The sequence below is a fragment of the Pocillopora damicornis genome, chromosome 3 (genome assembly GCF_964200805.1).
Source record: "Pocillopora damicornis chromosome 3, jaPocDami1.2, whole genome shotgun sequence".
NCBI lineage: Eukaryota > Metazoa > Cnidaria > Anthozoa > Scleractinia > Pocilloporidae > Pocillopora > Pocillopora damicornis.
Window position 1 is genome coordinate 7,863,653 of NC_142672.1, and position 18,646 is coordinate 7,882,298.

Here is an 18,646-nt window from a genome sequence, read left to right on the forward strand (position 1 = left end):
TTTAGTCACGCTTTTCTTGCACTGAGTCACGCCTTCAAGTCACGGGAAGTCACGCTTCATCGTAAAAGAGGCGCACGATATTTTCAACTTATGGTCAGCAGTTTCTGGTGTCAATTCAACATGGAGGGCATTCCTATGTGGTTGTTTGTAAACAACTTGAAACCTGCCTCAACTCGGTGGCTGAAAACGATCTAGAAGGCTCCTTTAATTCAATTTGACTTCTGAGAAGGATGATATTCCTCTTAAACTGTGTTTTTTAGAACGGATCGCCCTACATTTCTTGACCTTGGCACACAGAAGGAGAATACAGAACATTCTGAATAGTTACCAAAACTTGTAAAATTATTTATGATTTCTTTGATATACCAAAGATTTTAAACAGCACGAATTCAGTGGTAGTTGAAGGCTCTTAGTCGAGAAAAATCAGAGAATTACTGGTACGAGGTATATCGTGATATTTGTGATGCAGAGGGGACAAACAGATAAAGATCGGCGTCGAAACGCCACACAAGAGTGTCAAGCTCTAAGGGATTTAGTGAACAAGTTGAAGATGGAACTTTTGCAAAGTCAAGTGGAAACTCAAAAAGTTAAAGATCAACTCCAGTGTATGATATATCTTGTTCGCCGGTAAGTACGATGACCCCGATTATAAACAAACTTCAATGACTGAACCAATGATGCAAGTGCACCAAAGATATGATTTTCTACACAATTTTAAAAGTTTTTTCTCTCAAAATTACCTGTTTGATTTTACGGTTTTGAAGTGTGAATAGTGATTTAATCAAAGGACGTTTTCTAGGGCTCGTTATTTTTAAAGACAAAAAACACCAAACTTTACTACTAAAATATGCTGTTTAAGAAGTTTTAAAATATGTGTTATTTGGTTCTTTAATCAATATAAGCTCCATAGCTTATCTTAAGATTTCAAAAAATTATATGCATAACTATCATTTCAGCCTGCACTATCCCCTTTACCCTCTGATGACCACTTCTGCTTTGAAAACTCTGAACTAATTAAAAAATGCCTCTGTTAGACACCAGACTATCCAAAAACCTTTAACCCTTGGTTCTTCAAAACTAAGATTTAGGTAACCCATGACTCATAACCATGAAAAGATGCTTCTTAGAGCAATACTGACACAAATGGATAGCTTTGACCTTTCAACAGAGTAGGGAGAAATGTGTCTTACATTGTCAAACATGTACCTTTGCCTACCCACTTAAAGATATTTGTGAGTTTATGGCTTTGTGATGTTTCCACAAGGGCATAAGTTTTTCAGGGGTTCAAGTTATTTAGACTGAATTTGGGGTGTGAGCTTTGTGGAGCACTGTGACTTTCAGGGTGGTGGAGGGGGCTTGAATTGTCAAGATACCCAGGCAGGGGTCTGTGCATGTGGTTCTAGTTTTGAGGGATTTTGCTCTCTTCACATCCACATGGTCTTCCACACTTATCATTTCATCCTTTTGAAGCTGCTAATCTATCGCTATTCTCTGTAGAGCTTGGCAGGGAGATGATGTAGCATCAATACATGTAGCCAATATTGTAGGTAAGTTGATGTTTTACATTTTCTTTCTTTTCTATATTTTCTGTGTTGTTCTTGTCTTTTTTGCGTGTGTTTGGTGGGGTTGGAGTTGGGTTCAGTGCCCTGATATAAACATTTCATAATTATTTTCTTGCTATATCATAATAAATAATTAACCCTAGCCACAAGGAGCTATTGAGAGAAAGTAATTCAATCAGTGAATTTTCTTTATCTATCTTCTGGTAAAGTGTTGCAAATTAAATTTAGGCACACTTACCCCTATTAGTTCAAGTACTTGATAGAGTCAAGTTCTACAGAGTATGCACGATGACAGACAGCTCATGATTTGGTAATTTTTTTTTTTTGCACTTTGAAACAATTTGATTTACATTTGATAGGTGTGGCCCCACCAAAGATGCAGAGGTCAGACCATGATGAAATTGTGGCCACACCCAAGGTTAGTTCAGATTATCTGGAGTCTCTATAATTAGCTTACTCTAGAAATATTGGTTTTTTTTCCTTGGTGTGTATTAATGGAGTGACCTTCAATTATTAGACTATTTAGGCTGAATCAACAATATACTTTACACACATTGTATCCCCTCTGATCACATAACTTTTTATTGATAACAATGTGTTTTTTTCTTTTTTTGCTCAAAGTGAATTGAAAATCCAGTTACATCCTTATTTAATGAATTGATTACTCCAAAAATACCATAATTTGAGAAAATTATTATTGCCCAATGTTGACCAACATTGTTTTCATACCGTAAATGCACATGTATAATATATCTGTACAGGTACACTGTATACTATTTTATATGAATGCAATTGCTTTTATTAACTGATAAATTTTTTTTGTCTCACATTTGTTTTTTCCTGAAAATCTCACTGATCTTAGCGTGTAGCGTGATTACAGAGTCTATCATCAAATCCTGAGAAAAACAATTTTCTTTTCAGTCTAGAGCTCTGAATGGCTGGGCTCGACTTGTTATCGGTCTGTTAAATCGTATGTACCAAGAGGAAGAACTTGAACTACGAGCTAAACAACTTTTGTACATGCGTGACAGAGAAGAACTACTTGACGAGCAGCTAATGTCACACAAGGATATCACACGCCATCAAACGAATGTTTCCCTTTTGCAAACCAATACCTTACAGTTACTACAGGTATATACATTAGGAACGTTGAAAATTGATAAATTTGAGAAAATCTGGTGCGGAAAGCTTTCGTCTTTGATTGTTACACACACAATATTTTTTTTTCACTTGTAGATTCTCCCTGATCGAGTTTCCTTTTAGCTAATAGATATCTGTCTGTAGAATTTTCATGCGATTATGTGTTAAGGGAGTGTTTTTAAGCGCTTACTAACTAAATTCATTTATAATTTCCGTTAGGTTCATAAAAGTTTTTATATGATGAACTTCATTCTCTTTTTTCGACCCGAATTCAATGAGGGTGGGCAATTCAAATAGATCCCGAATTATGTTTAAGTGCAACCATTCGTTAATGGAAATTGACTTGGGAAATGAATTAAGGATTGCTCATGCGTGGACGACGTAGTGATTGGCAAGTTGAACTCGAAATAGATAAGAACGCAATTGAATCCCTACTATGTCGTTTTTGTGGTGTTCTTGGGTATGTCAACAATCCCTCAAAGTGGTTCTCCACCAAAGAGTCCAACTGGATACAAACGACCCCTCCGGGAAAGGCGAAAAAATCTTGAGGGTAGCCTGCAATTTGATCTGTTAGTTTGCCATCTGAAGAGGTAAGAGGCTTACAGAATTTGGGATACTAGCCTTGTACGAGAAGTTATTTTTGTGTAGGTCAGTTTACGCTGGATTTTCGTTGCTTCTCGTGCACAAACTGACATGGCACATGATATGAATGCGTTTTTACAGGCCAAAGAAGAATGCAAAGCTCGAGAGAGAGCGGAGGAACGAGAGCAAATTGAACAGCAAAAACAAGAATTGAAAGCAAAGTTTAGAAGGAGGCCACCAAGGCTTCAAACCCACGGCGTGGCCCGAAAGGACAGTGTGGACAGAATTGTTGACTTAGATATGTCTGGTAACCTCTTGATCAGCCCGGTGAGGAGCAAGAAGATAGCAGCTAAGGAAAGTACTGTAAGTATTACATAGGAACAGAGGGAAGGGCCGCTTTTAGTGGAGGGCTAGAAAAATGCTTTCTTTGTTTTATATCGTTGTTAGGCTGCCTAATTAATGAGATCATGAGCGCGATCTCTAAAGATCAAAATCAAAGACTACGAACAGTCCCTCTTTCTCAGCAAAATCCCTCGCGCGGTTCAAAGATAAAAGACTGCGAAAAAAAATTGATGTCAGCGCGTCACGCGAAACTCTGGGAGTGAGGCGCACGAAAAGTAGAGTTTCCAGAGCTCCTCTGACAGAGGGACCACTCGTAGTCTTGTAGGAGGTGTTTTTATTTGTCACCCTGCCGCGATATTCCGGTGTACAATAACAACATCAACAAATATAATAATAACAGCAGCATGAATAGCAGAAACAAACGCAGCCACAATTCCAATAAAATCAAACACAAGTCATAAAATGTTTCGCAGGAGCCGTGGCAAACTTTAAGCATCGTTTATATTAAAGGTAAACAAAAAAATTGGGGAAATTCTCAAGACTTAGCTAAACTGGGAAAGTGTTTATTTTCCTTTCTTGTTTCTATGTCTGGGAGTTAAGGTTTTGTCTTTTTTGCTGATTAAGAGGAATTCGAAGATTTAAGACTCCAGTTTGCCACGACACTTCTTTGAGATTATACAGCAGTTTTGCTAAAGTAATCAAAACATCAGAGTTTGGTATATATATTGATTTTTCCGTTTTCTTTTTCAAGCAGGAGAGACATGTTAATAGTCCAGAAGATCTGGAAGATGAAGCTATAGTCGAAGGTTTGATGCAACTAATGCATGTATTTCGGTCTTGCGTTATGATGAAGACAGCAGTTACTAATATGTTGTATACTTTTGTGGTTAAATTTGGTCCTTGCATCAGGTTTTATTACCCTTTGTTTCGAACTCATCGTCATTCACTTTTATGTCCAAAAATTCGGGAAAAAAATATTCTTATCACAACATGTCTGTAAGATTAAAACTCGTACTTTTTGTTACTTTATGAAAAGTCCGTTCATAACAGTGTCTCTATCTCATTCACTATCCCTCAGGATCGTCCTCCTCATGCAGCAATATCAAGAAGGAAAGCGCTGTAAGGTTCAGTTTTACCATCTGTATTTTAAGTCGTTTATTAGGATGTCTACTTTTTTTTTGTAACAAAGCCTTATCGCCTTACAACAACATCCCTTTCCATGTTTTACTTTTGCTTATCGCCGCCAAGGCGTTTTTTTCTCTTTGTTTCTTGAGATGGCAACTCAAAATGAGAACGCTTTTCATACTCTTAATTTTTCTTTTTGATGCACTTCTTAAATTTTGCAAGTTGAAATGTTATTAGCTAAGAGAGAGCTATTGCACTATGCAAGCAGGTGTTTGTAGAGGAATGTAAAGATGCTATTGTTATTGATATTGTTCTTATCGTTGCTTATGTCGGCGATGCTAACCCAGCCGTTGCGTCTACTCCTTCCTGTTGTGTTACTGTGGAAATTTCCGCTTCTGAAATCGCTCTAGACTTCTTCGCAGCTGTTTTCTTGGATGTCACACAACGCCCCCAAAAACATTTGCAAAGAAGACAAATATTGCCACAGGCCAACATATTTATGGGTTTCATAAAGCAGCGTGACGTCAGTTGTTTGATATGGCTACTGATCTTAAACTTTCGCTGTAATTCGACGAGGAACGTCAGTGAAGAGGGGAGCATCAACCGTTCGAAAAACCCCACCAATAATGTCAATTAACCATTTATATCTATATGTGACTATCAATAGCCAAGGATGAATTTGGGAATTTCAAGGAAACGAATAGTTGTGTTTATGAGACATTCTGCCATCTCAAGACGAGATCATCCGTTGCAAATTAAAGCGAACCTTAGATTAATAGCTGCATAAAATAAATGACGTCAAGAGAGCTCAAGTAACTCACAAAGTGGTCAACCTGTGACATTGGTTTTGTTTGCTTTCGGTTGTTTTTTGTAGACATAAACATTGATATTTGTTGGAATTTGTTTCAGAATTCAAACGATGTCTTCCTCACAAGAAGAAGATCTAGCTCTTTAAGCCGGTAACGGTAGCTCAGCTTCCATTTCTGTAATTAAAATTCATGTATTTTACGTTCGCATTAATGCTTTCAAACCTAGCACATACCCAAGAGGATACTGACTTAATATACCTGTATATTCTTTACCACTTTAATTTTGTATTCAGAAAATGCAATTTTGATTGAAGTCTCAAAGTATATGGACATCTTTGATAGGCACTCACACCTTCGTTTGTCGTTAACTTCCCATCATCCCTCGCGCACATGGGGCCCATTCGAAGAGATAGAAATTATATCATTCAAGATATTCCCATTGAGCACTCAGAACCGAAACCGGCATTGTTTACTTCGCTAGCATATAACCTAGTCTAATTTCTCTATTTTATGTGTCTCAGGGAGGAAGCAAACTTACCGAAACAGAAAAGAAATAGCAATGTAAGCAAACTTTACTTAATGTAGCTTTTTACTTAAATGAAAGAATCATTGATTTTGGAAACATTCATTGCCTTTTTCACGCCCCTTTCCCTGTTTCTTTAGCATACTCGTTCACAGACAAGCGATTGGACTGGAAAAAGAAAACCTAGGCCCCAAACTGCAGGTATGTAAGTTCTAGGTCAGCGTACGCTCGCTCTATCTCGTCTTAAAGCGAGAAATTTCAAGGAAATTTGGCATCAAGGTGCATTGCCTTATTGGATTCGCAGAAATTCCTTCTTGTAGAAGTGAGGTATGTTTCTCCTTAAGGAATTCTACTAGAGTAACACATGGAAAGCTAACGTTCGTATCTGCAATATCTTTTGTCGCTGAGATTTTGTACCTAGCCATAGGTGTTTAAACTTATTGTTTCGTGTGGCACAAGGGAATCTCATTGAGTTATAGGATTCGCGACTACTGATCAGCCTTTGCCTCCATGACGCACCGTTTCATCCATAAGTGACCTCCTTCCTTTTTTCTAACACTTAGCAGATAGTGAAGATTCTGCTTTTGTGAAATACTTCTGAGGTAAAAGTGATGCTAAATCTAGTCCTTAACCTTGGCAATGCTAAATTTTAGTCACCATAACTGTGGCTTTATTGAATATGACAGCTGCGAAAAGTTCCAACACGGGGGGCAGCATGGTTGTGAAGAGCAAAGGAAGGCCTATGTCCGCCCACGTGACCCAGCCTATGGCATGGAGTAAACCCCCTCCAACCTTTGACACAAGTAAAACCAGAAGACAGTTAGATCTCATCGAAAGAGACTTGAAGTTCACAACGAAGGCGCTTCAGGATCGACTGGGTATTTCTAAACAAGGATTTGTGTAAATAAAACGATTTCAATGCCGTAGAAAAGGCAATGCAAGGCTTAAGTCGCGTGGAGACCATTTTGGCGTGTTTGCGGTAACAAAAGAAATGTGTAAAATTCAGTGGCGAGGTAAAAAACTGAGGCACACAAGGGGAGTTACAGTTAGATTCCTTTATATGAACGCAAAAGACCCAGAAATCTAGCTAAAAGCTCAATTAGTCAATTTTAGCAATATGTTGAATTTTCTGCTATGTCTGCTCCTAACGGAATCGGTTATTTTTGAGCCACGCATACCCGGACTGATTTAACAGTTTGACTACATGTAAGAGTGCAATAAAAGCATCTAAAACTTTCACTTTCAGATCTTTGTTTGTTTTTTGTCAAAATTGGAGTTCATTTAGTCTTAGTTTCTCTTTTAGCGCTCGCTCTTGATGTTTACCATGGCATGCGAGTGATGAATTGAATGCATAATGGCTGCTCAGGTTGTGGGCGCGAAGGCTGTTCTTTAGGGTTGGCAAACATTTACACTACTATTAAAAGTTCAGCCATGTTTTATTTCATTCAGTCGTGCTTTGTACTACTCAGCCGCTCACTGGAAGAAAATTACAATTGGCTTGAAGCGACTGATAGAGTCCATCGTATTCTTCACTCTTTTTGATGTTGATCGCATCATCGATATGAACAGGATCCTTGAAGACGACCCCCCAGCGAAGGCCTGCATCTTGCATGATCTTCTGGGTGAAGCACTTGACTCCTTTGGAATGGTACTTGTTGTTGAGCAGACAAGCCCATTTGCAGAGAAGATTCCCGTCTCTCAAATTCATGTCAATAGCGTGACCCACGAAATGGTTACTGCGGCTGGCAGGTTTATACTTGGCGCCCTCTAGTTTCTTTCCGTTGTCTTTCCTGAAGGAACTTGTAAGTACCACCTAGTAAAGGACAAACCGAAACACCAGAATCAAATTTCATTTCGCTTTTCCGTACCGAGAACGTGTAAGAGAGAGCTTCTTTTTCTAAAATAATTCCAAGAGACAAACCTTAATCCTGCATTGCTGAGCGTAGCCGTTTATATTTATGATTGCTCCTTTGAATCCTGGATGAATATAACCAACGCCTTCAAAGAAGCCACCCCAGAATTTCAAAAGATCACAATTCCCTTGTAGGAAAAAACATATGGTAAAAATTAAACCTTTATACGTAAAGGAAGAAAAGAAGTTACTTATGTGAATTATGTCCTGTGACCAGAAATTTTTCGTCGCTCTTGGACTTATTTTGACAGAAAAAACAAAACAGAGGCACGGAGGAAATTTGCTGCATTTTTCATCATGATCACGTTGATGGTTTCGAATGCACTTTTCTCAGTTTGGTCACTACGCAAACATTTCCTAAAATCTCATTCTATTTGCAGTTTGCTATTTTTCATTCTATTTTGCTATTGCTATTTGTCGGCTTAAGGCAAGAAATAGAATCAAACCTTTCCTTAGCGTTAATTTTTCGGCAACACATTAGGGAACAAAAGAATAATTATTTTTAACAAACTTGGTATTGTGCACTTGTTGAATAATGCTTCTCCGAGAGAAAAAAAGTTCTTACCTGCTGATTGTACATTGCAAGAGATTGTCAGTAGCACGATAACCACCAGAATCATTTTTAGCTTCATGGTTTTCGTGAAATACGAAATCCTGACAGGAAATGGAAGTTGTGTGTAAAATCAACCTCGACAAATATCTTTGCCTTTCTTTAATTAGTGTTGCTGTAGAAATTTAAGCGTATGTAATGTCATTTTCTATGTTAAAAAAAATCTAGTATAGCGAAATTCTATGTTCGTAACGACTTAAAATGCTAAACGTTTTAAGTTGTTTCCTATACACAGTAAAACGTTTCCCTTACATTCAATTTTCGTCTTGGTTTACAACGAAATATTATTGCTCTTCGAGCATATAATACGGTCGTCTTCGGTCAAGCAACGTGAAAATTATAACCATCTGGTTGAAATTTGACATAGGCGGCAAAAAAGGTTTAATACCAATAGTTCTTACCTCAGTTCAGTTCTTGTGTCTCAAGATCTAGAAGTGAGTTATTGAAATGACTGTCTCAACAGTTAGTTAAGGGCTAAAAGTTCGACGGCTGTAAATAAATTGTAAGCTGTAAACTTCTTCGTTTAACACGTTGGGCTTTTGTTTGCCTTTTACATTGTCTGAATGCGATTGTTTTGATCACCCAACCGGGAACAGCAAGCCCCTTCACAATAAAATGAAGATGGCAAAATGGAGGAAAACCAAATCAGACTTTTTATGCTTTTATTGAAAATGGATGAGGCTATCTCTTCTTTACTCTTATCGTATTTTTCCTGTATCTTTACACAGAAAAAGTTGTTTTTTATATTTGAATTGTAGATTCTCCTCTTAGAGTAGAGTGTCAAACTTGAAGTGTTACTTTGGTTAATTATTCAAACATCTCTAAATCACAACTTGAAATAAAGTTAAAGAGGTGAATCAAACTTTCTCTACCAAGAATTAATTCAAGAAAAATGTTCAGAGTTTTCCATGGAGAAGTAAACGAACGAATCGAACGACGGTCCATTCTGTTTCCATGTATTTCGAAATCTGATGCTTCAAGTCTTTTGGTGCGTAACAAAGACTTTGATAATGAATTAGGTCCCACATGAGGGTATCTTGTCTCCTCAATTGCAAGCATCCTACATGCTATCATGATTAGAAACGACGAAATCGTCGTTTGAGTGAATCAAATTTAACAGAAATGATAGATTTTGAACTCGAAAGTCGAATGAACAGAGATGTAAACAGTATTCCCTGAAATGATTCATTACCATTACGACCGGAAGTATAAATTTCTCGCGATCTACCAAATATTTTGGGTGTACATTTTATGGAACATTTTGTTAACAGCAAACATCATCTCCAAGTTGGTTTTTCCGTTTCTTTCGACGCGTGTCATTTATTTTACTGAACATCTACAACAACTTAATTACAAATGTAAAGTCGTCTCGAAACGCTTTCCAGTTGGTTCTTTCAAGAATGTTGGCGGCCAACTTTCCTTAGGACGATATTTATATATATAATAATCAACGCTTTGATTCCCCATAAACTCAAGAAATATTGGTCGACGCTTCTCGTTCAATAACTTTAATCATGAACCTCTGGTGTTACAATTCCTCTTTTTCCATGCATGTAGCCGTAACATACAGTATAGTTGCATCAAGAAATATTGGTCGACGCTTCTCGTTCAATAACTTTAATCATGAACCTCTGGTGTTACAATTCCTCTTTTTCCATGCATGTAGCCGTAACATACAGTATAGTTGCATCATACTTCAGTATGCAGCTTTTTGGAGAAAGTTTGTCGGAAAAAAGGAAAAAATTGCACGCGACAACCACCAAAGGTAATGTGGTTATCTGGTAATCAATGAAGTTTACCCGCTCCCGAACCCGCTCTGCCTCGTCCTTACAGTGACGTTTCTCAGATTTCTCGGAAATCCTGAAATCAGGGAACTATTCACAATACCTTTTGGGATTGTGGCGTGCACTTTTACGTCTTTTTTTCAACAACCTTTCTCGTTACAGCTGTATAAACATGTAGACCCACAGATATATTAAAGTTCACATGGCAACCAGGTGGACAATCAGACATGGTTTAAAGACCATGGTTAAAAACCAGGGCTGGGGGAAATATATGCTTGATGTCAAGAATGAAACAGTTCTTTTTCGCAATTGATTATTTGTAAAGATTGATGGGAGCGTCTCAAGCTGGTGAATGTGTAAAAGTGGTCAGCTTACAATGAATTTTATGCATGTTGTGATCCAATCCTTTCATTATGAGCCTTAGGCTACAAAAACACATCTTCCTTTTTTTATGAGGTACTGTAAAGCATACTAACTCGTCAAATTGTCTGCAAATTAGCAGAGTAAGCATGAGCATTTGATCTCTCCATCACCCAACTGATTTTGGAAAACAGTAACGGATTCTCAGAAACGCATCATCCTTTACGGTAAAGGAATTTTTTCAAAGTTGACCGAAAATCCTGCAGTCTGAGCGAATAAATAACTGGGTTTAAAATAGAGTTTGTATAATGAAGTAATTTCACGGTATAAATCAGTTGATGTGAAGGCTGCGCAAGGCATGGAAAAGATTTGCACCTCAAGAACACAATTAGATTAATGACGTGAAATGGAAGCCAAGTTAGGATAAAAACTGTCGTCACTATAAACACAGTCAAGGCCAATTTTCGGTCATTCTCGATGGCTCGCCGACTTCTGTCCCTGCTGCTGTTTTCGTTGATACATGGAAGTCTCTTTCGGTCGGATCCAGCTCCAGAAGACTCTACACTTGCCTCTCTAAAGTACATCTGCTGGACGCGGGCCTTTATCCAGATGGCGAGATAAGCTAACAACATTACAAGCATGGAAGAGAAGAACGTCAAAATTAGAAACCAGAAGAACACTTTGTGTTCGATCAAGTCGTATTCATGGAAAAAGTACAGACTTGACAAGAGCGTCGCTAAGATCCAAACGCAAGAAACCAAGGCGTGGTACAACCTTTTTGTGGAGGTTCTGTGACGGATCGGGAAACAAATCGCATACACTCTTTCCAAGGCGATTATTGTCAGAGTGAATGTAGACCCCAGGCCGCAAAATACGTCCATTGCTTTCACAATGTTCAAAAGTGTGGATTTTGAGACAGAACCATGTTTCCAGAAGCTAACAAACTGATAGATGAAAGCTGGAACTGAAAATATTCCAACTGTCATATCAGCTACAGCAAGAGAAAGAAGAAAATAGCTTGTCCGCCTGCGTAGTAGTCGCCTTCTTGTGAGCACCGCAATGGCAATTGAGTTGCCTGTGACGATGATTATTGACATTATGCCAAAAGCTAGTGACCACCCCACAAGGGAAATGTCCGATGGTCTTTCTTCTTGAGATGATTCGTTCATTCCTCGTCGCTCGGGTCTGCGGAAAGCCGAAACACAGAATTTATTAGTAAGTAAACAATTGACAACAATTGAGAGACAACTCTCGCGATAGATATGAAAACTGGAATAATATCTAAAATACCCATTTTTCGTAGAAAAGAGATGAATTTCTTACAGGTATTATTTAAATGACTGAAAGGAACTTCTCGATTGTGAAAATTACGAAAGGTAAGTTTACATCGACATTTTAATGGACGGTTTCGAGGAAGTTACTTGGAAGAACTCATAGTGGTGATGTTGCCGTTGTCTTCGCAGAGAAGAACTGCCAAATCAGAGAATTAAAGTTCGTTATATTCACATGCTGGAAAGAGCATGAAAAAACAAATGCGAGTTCTAAATTTGCCACTGATTACTTCATGATATTTCTATTTTTAATTTCTCTATGTTACAAGATGTCGTTCCTTCTCGGTATAAACTATAAACACTGGAAATATCGACTATGGGAACGATTTGAAACATAAGCGCAGTTAAGTTGAAGCGATCGCGAATTACTTAGAAAAAACTTAATATCAATACTCACAAAGAAGCAATAAATGGCTGCCAAAAACAGTCGCAGTGACGGAGGAGAGACCGCGATTGTTTCGGGAGGCGTGATATTATCCAGGAACCGTTGAGGAAATCAAGTTCACTGACCTTACACCTGCGCGGGGAGGAGTGATCACTACGACTGCTGCACCATTGGGAGTATAATAAATGTGTGCCATTCAAATTTCCTTTGTACGTGATCAGGTAATACAATCCTTTTTGCCAAATACAATCATGTTCTTCAAAAGTATGATAACAACGCATTCGATTGATAAATCGTTTTTCAGTCATAAAAGTGAGTGAAGTATTCAAATGGATCGACAGGTCATCGTGACTAACCCTACTTAAAAGTAAACATTTTCTCGATGATTTGAACGCCGCAGTTTAAGAAGGCATAGAGCTGCGTTCAAGCTTCTTAAGAGCAGCCGAAAAAAAAAAATTTTCTCTGGGTAAAGGTATATTTGCTTAGCTTAAGTGAAGGAGTCTGGTTTTATCGCATCTGTACGTAATATTGATCTTTCTTTGATGATTAAAACATTGTCTCATTCGTTTGTAGAAGCTGTGAAGAGTATTTCATTTGATTGATGCTTTAGCTTCAAACGACCGAGGGGTTTAATCTTTTATAAAAAAAGATATGTGATACGAAAATTTAAATAAGAAAGAGGAAAAAACCTTTGCAGGAAAAAAGAGGAAAGAGAGAATGGAATGACCTTTCGCTACATGTCTTAAGAGGTACGGAGGCAAGGCTTTTAAGCATAGGACCATGTAATTTTCGAGTGTTATCAATTGTGAGTGATGTTTCAAAGGAGACCTTTCATCTGAAAGTGCGAATATAACCATATGTCGCAGGTACTAGACAACTACGTAACGTAAGCTGCCGGGTGGTTATTACAGGGAATAAATCGAAAACGCGAATTACTAACGCAAATCGCTTACGAATAATAATAGGCTGTTTGTTACAACATTGTGACGAAATTCGTCCTCAAAGTAAACAACTTGTGGTAGGTAATCATAAAATGAAAACCTCAGACAATCCATGTTGAACAACTCAGTTCCATGTCGAATTTTTAAAGCTAGAGGGAAATTCTGCTTGTAATCAACATTTCTTCTTCTACGTTTGACTACTCCTAATAGCTACGGTGTGCGTTTCAGAGCGGGAGCTCCCTTTTTTCTCTTTTTTTTTTTTCATTTTCGACCGCTAATTTCATCCAAAAATTAGCCTTATTTTTTCTACCATAGACAGTGCGATCAAAATTCTCAACAACCAAGTCATACCAGTTTGAGGTGCTTGAACTGAACATGATACCTGTGATAGATTGCAACGCTTTCTCCTACCCATGATGTCGAGATGATAATTGTAAATGTTCCCCTCACCCTCAATGATCATTGTGTGCAACTGCGAGATCGATCATTTTGTTTTCTAAATACAATGATGGGAAGAATTTAATGTTTTACATCCCAATCACTGGTGCGTATTACTGAAATTGCGTCTGCAGAGTTTTTTTTCCTCTGCCAAGAAGTTTCCGTTCGTTAATATAATAAGAAAAGAGAAAACTTATCTAGGGAGAAACATTAAATTGGCGATTTTGATTGACGTAGAGTGCTTTTAGTGGGGGAAGAGATAGACTTAATCTCTAATCTAAATACTGACCTTTCCATTGGTATAACTGCTTGTTTGCGATTTATTCAGTGCATAAGACAACTCGAAGTAACACAACTAATACACTATTTGAAAATAATAATTCAACCATATCAGAGTAAATCTGATAGCTCGTGAAAAACATTGAACTCTTAAGACAGCCTTTTGTTAAAAGAGACTTACTTCAGCTTTTGTTCAGATTGTAATGTTTCTCATTTTTGGCGTTTAACATAAAAAAATAAAGCATATTGATTTCTACTAACCTTTGTCCTAATTTTTTTGTCCCCTTTAGCTTTGTTGTGCTTTATACAGGAAGGTGAATGATACAATAGCTAGTAGCATTGCAAGGGTCCCTGATCATGATATCATCGACTAAGTGGATGAAGGGAGAGGGAGCAAAAGTTGGTATTGTAGTCAGGCACAAAACGTATATCCTACCCATGCATAAAGTAGATTGATTTTATCAACACCTCGTGAGCATGCAATACTCCAGTTGACATGGTAGAAGTGATAAAAACATGAACTTGATTTAGGCTAAATGCCGGGTTTACTAATTTCTTCATATCCGTCACTCGGTAGTTAACATGAGCCAAAACTTCCTAAGGTATGTCTCGAGGGTTATGATATTGCTATTGAAAATGACAAATGCTCGCAACTATATTTATCATGTTGAATCGTAGAAAAACAAACGATCCTCGAGGTATTTACATAAATTTTACAAAATCTGCTTAAACTTGTTCCTCTCTTTTTACACCTAGACAAAGTAAAAGTAGCAAGAGTAAAAAATTCAATTGAACGGGAACCTGATTGAAAGAAAACGTGCCGAAATTTTGTAGCAAACCGCTGACAAATTGATATCGAGTGATGTAGTTGTATTCAGAGGCTTGCAAGCTTTACTTAAGTAATATGCACCAAGCAAAGGAATTTCTTGTTAAGTATTGCAGTTTAAGTTGGTTGTAGATCTAGGTTAGCAGTTTCGTGATTTTCGAATGTAAACTAAATCTCTCTATTAGACTATTTTATTTAATTATAACCATTTGGCGAATCAGTTCAAAATTCAATATTCTTCCAAACTGAAATGAGTCACTGTTCTATAGCAAACCATCAACTGAAGCTCGACATGCAACTGGCTTCTTTTTTTCTTTCCATGCGCTCTTTAGGCTGAAATCTATTTTTCTTAAACTAAAATGATCAACAGACGTTTCAAAATTACATTATCCGCCAAAACCTTCGGTGAGGGATTCGAAAACATTGCCCTCCGGTTTCGCTTTCCTTTGTTGTGATACAAACTTCCTTAGAAATAAAAACTCAAATTGTAGGAATTACAACTCTACCAATTGAAATTCAGGTCTCAAAGTTTGTTTTTGTGCGTCTGTATGGGTGCATTATCATATAAATATGTATTGATAGTAACATAACCTAAATATGTTGCTTTTGTGCCAGCTTAATGAGTGCAAGTATATCAAAATCTCGTTCATCACGAAAACCTTTTTTATTCTGTTTGTTTACATTTCAACACCGGGATATTTTCCATGAATGTGCTCATTGCCGGTGTATGAATGAGCTCCAAAGCCTGAGAAACTCTTTCTTTGGTCCGAGTCCTATGTAGCTGTACACTAAGCATCAAGTAAGTAAACGAGCGAAATTAAATTAATACTTATTTATAATAGCGATCTTTTTCACGAGAGAAGGTCTTGACATAAAGAGAATTTACTTAATAAATATATATCCCCGTTGGCAAAAAATCCGGAAAAAATATTTGTATTTATTTCCGATTTCTCGGAGGTTTTTTTTATTATTAAAATCTTTGTTACTACTAACGACGCAATTTGCCCATTTCTAGTCTTTTTTGACACTTATTTGTTCGGAATCTGTACTTCAATATAGTTTTTGCCTTGCCAACTTCAATGTAGATTAGTGATCTAAATGGATTGTCCGTGAACATAAAGGGATATTTTATCATCAAGTTTACTGTATACGTTTAAAACGATTTCTCGAAAGAGAATTTCCATTGCAAAAAGCCGAACATGTAGCTTTCATATACAAATAAAGATGTTAGACCAAATAAGTCCATTTATTTTAGGTGGACTATAAAAACCTACAAAAAAGGTTGGAAACAAAAGAAAAACATATATGCCGTGATTGTTAGATATCTAGAGCAAAATATCCGGGAACAAGGGAATATCAAAGCAGAAAAATTAAAGAGGGAAGCTTCTAGTCCGATCGCCTTTGTGAAAATATCCTATTCAAAGAAAAAAAAAATATATAGAGCAATTATACCTTCTTCCTTGTTTCCATTCATACTCGGCGTATCTAAATACCGCCTACGACTTTCTTTGATTCTACTAAAATAACTTGGGCTCTGATCACGTTCAGAGCACCTTTGATCGGACAATTACTTGTTGTTCCCCTTTACCTTGATTCATGTTAAAAGCGTCGCAATATTTCAGTGAAAATACAAATATTAAAACTACGGCAATAGGAGAAACACATCAACCAAAAGTTTGTCACAAGGACAGTGAGTGTCTTACCGGAAAGATGAAATATCTCAACATATGAAATGTAATATCTTTGAAATTGATAAAGGGGAGATTTTGATGTGGAAATTTTCCTCATACCTTTTGAAAATTTATTTTTTGCATCTTGCAATAACGCCGATGAAGAAAGCGCTTGTAGTGTACCACGCGAAAGATTACGATCACTTAGCACTTCAGAGACATGAGTTGTCATTATCTTTATGAATCTGAACTTTAATGAAACCTCGCGGTACTAAAAAATAATATTATCGAAACGACTTTCATCTACATAATAAAAAAAAATAGATTATTTTCCTTCCTTGCAGAATGTTTATAGAAAGATTTCGGGTTTTAATACATATCTTTTTGGCATTACAATATTGCCCTCAATTAATTCTTAGAAAAACGGACGTTTGCACATACACCTTCCACAGTGACCCTCAAATTAGATCACAAAGACATCGATTCGAATTTTGTTCTGGGAGACTAAAATTTCTGTAGAGGAAATCATTGTGATATTCCCTTTGATTTATAATGTTGTTTGGACTTACCAGTCCTGGAGCCGCTGGAAAATACGATGAACAAAATATTCGAGGGTTTTTAAGCATCCTTATTCACCACTAATAAGCTTAGTTCCTTTTTTGGTCAAATTATTTTTCCTTCGCGGTTAATATAATTATATATAAAAAAGTAGTATAATACCTTTTTTCTTCAACGTTTCTTTCCTTCCTTAGAGTTAAATGCTGAGGATAAGAGGAGGAGAAGATTCTCAGCGGGAAGCTTCTTGCTTAAAACCATGCACTTGAGGGGAAATTAAACCCTACTTTGCTCAGCAGAACTTTACATATGTAAATTAAATACGTATGCAGGTTGATTTGATTATCTTGAAAAAACAGAAGTTTACTGCCGTGGAATATCTCACTTATATTGATTAGATGTGTTCGAGGTCTGGGAAAGCGCGACTGATTTTCTATACAGAAAGACAGTGATTACCACTCTCTGGTTTTTGTTACCTTAATATATGTATATATATTATATATTTTTGTCTTTTCAATATATAAATTGACACCAAAAAATGTTCCTTGTCCCAAATTTGAATTTCTATTCAAAGAATATGTCGATGTAATTTAAGGGTTAAGTCGCCATTAAGAGAAATAGTGATAATCTTTTTTACCGAGCTGTCAAGGTAAAAAAGAGGAGCGAGAAACGTGGTCCTAAATTAACCAAAAAATCAAGCTTTGCAATTTATCAATGTTAGTCATAAGATAAAGAAAACTTGTTTATATGCATATAAAAGTACAAACTAGCAAGCATCTGTCAGGTAAGGGTCAAGACCGGAACAAGATAAAAGTTTTTTAATAAAATGCAATTTGACAAGCTTAATTGTTAACAAAAGCCAAGTTCTGGACTTTTTTTTGTTCCCATTTAATTCTGAATTGGTTCAATTTATAACTTCCAAACTCCTGTATATTATGTTTTTCATGAACAGAGTGTCAAATATATGATTTAGTCGGATCCTTATCAATCAAAGCCATAAAAATCGTGAAATATAATCGAGTTGATAAATTGAGTAACTTAATATGAATACACTGTGTAATTCGAATTGTGTCGTGAATTTCTCTTTTTTGTTTACCCTTTATAACGTCACTTGTCAAGCCCTCCAATAGCAGAAGGCCCTAGGTATCTCTTTTAGGTAATTGCTCAACTGTATTTAAAAGATGACACGTGTGACCACGGAGGGAAATAAAAGCCTAAGTGATATCAGAAGTAGACGGTCAATATGTATCAATCGGCGTCTTTGAAAATTAAGGGGTGAAATTATATTCATACGAAGCTAAAAGACTACGTCTTCACTGGATGTACCTTAAGGTTTGAGATGTTCAAAAAACTTTAAAAGTTTTTTCGTCTGTAAACCGTGTAAATGGTCGCCATCTTTGACTTCCCTTCCTTTCTGGTTTATTTTTCCCTTGTATTGTATAATGAATTCCTGTCCTCTTAATTTATAATCG

General features: G+C 36.9%; 3 protein-coding genes across 8 annotated transcripts; 1 reads left to right on the forward strand and 2 right to left on the reverse strand.

The window, feature by feature from the left end:
• The first annotated feature begins 89 nt into the window (after positions 1-89).
• LOC113681787 (uncharacterized) lies at positions 90-7,328 on the forward strand. Of its 4 annotated transcripts, none has more exons than XM_027198906.2 (11): positions 90-627; positions 1,498-1,547; positions 1,922-1,980; positions 2,484-2,693; positions 3,426-3,647; positions 4,381-4,432; positions 4,705-4,745; positions 5,661-5,710; positions 6,082-6,121; positions 6,224-6,284; positions 6,770-7,328. In XM_027198906.2, exons 1-11 carry the CDS (start codon positions 464-466, stop codon positions 6,985-6,987), a joined length of 1,167 nt encoding a protein of 388 aa, XP_027054707.2. In that variant the 5' UTR covers positions 90-463; the 3' UTR covers positions 6,988-7,328. The 4 variants fall into 4 exon arrangements, with proteins under 4 accessions (XP_027054707.2, XP_027054706.2, XP_089056401.1 ...); XM_027198905.2 differs by having other exon boundaries at positions 91-627; positions 4,378-4,432; XM_089200275.1 differs by having other exon boundaries at positions 91-627; positions 3,426-3,611; positions 4,378-4,432.
• Positions 7,329-7,500: 172 nt separating this feature from the next.
• LOC113681788 (uncharacterized) lies at positions 7,501-8,294 on the reverse strand. Its single transcript, XM_089198923.1, has 3 exons — positions 8,267-8,294; positions 8,005-8,123; positions 7,501-7,896 (listed from the first exon to the last, which is right to left on the reverse strand). The coding sequence occupies exons 1-3, from the start codon at positions 8,292-8,294 to the stop codon at positions 7,549-7,551; spliced, it is 495 nt and encodes a 164-aa protein (XP_089055049.1). The 3' UTR covers positions 7,501-7,548.
• Positions 8,295-10,206: 1,912 nt separating this feature from the next.
• LOC113681780 (putative G protein-coupled receptor No18) lies at positions 10,207-17,467 on the reverse strand. Of its 3 annotated transcripts, XM_089200305.1 has the most exons (3): positions 17,340-17,456; positions 14,385-14,493; positions 10,207-11,934 (listed from the first exon to the last, which is right to left on the reverse strand). In XM_089200305.1, exon 3 carries the CDS (start codon positions 11,916-11,918, stop codon positions 10,965-10,967), a length of 954 nt encoding a protein of 317 aa, XP_089056431.1. In that variant the 5' UTR covers positions 11,919-11,934; positions 14,385-14,493; positions 17,340-17,456; the 3' UTR covers positions 10,207-10,964. The 3 variants fall into 3 exon arrangements, with proteins under 3 accessions (XP_089056431.1, XP_027054699.2, XP_027054698.2); XM_027198898.2 differs by lacking the exon at positions 14,385-14,493 and having other exon boundaries at positions 17,340-17,467; XM_027198897.2 differs by lacking the exons at positions 14,385-14,493; positions 17,340-17,456 and adding an exon at positions 12,478-12,905.
• Between the last annotated feature and the right edge of the window lie 1,179 nt (positions 17,468-18,646).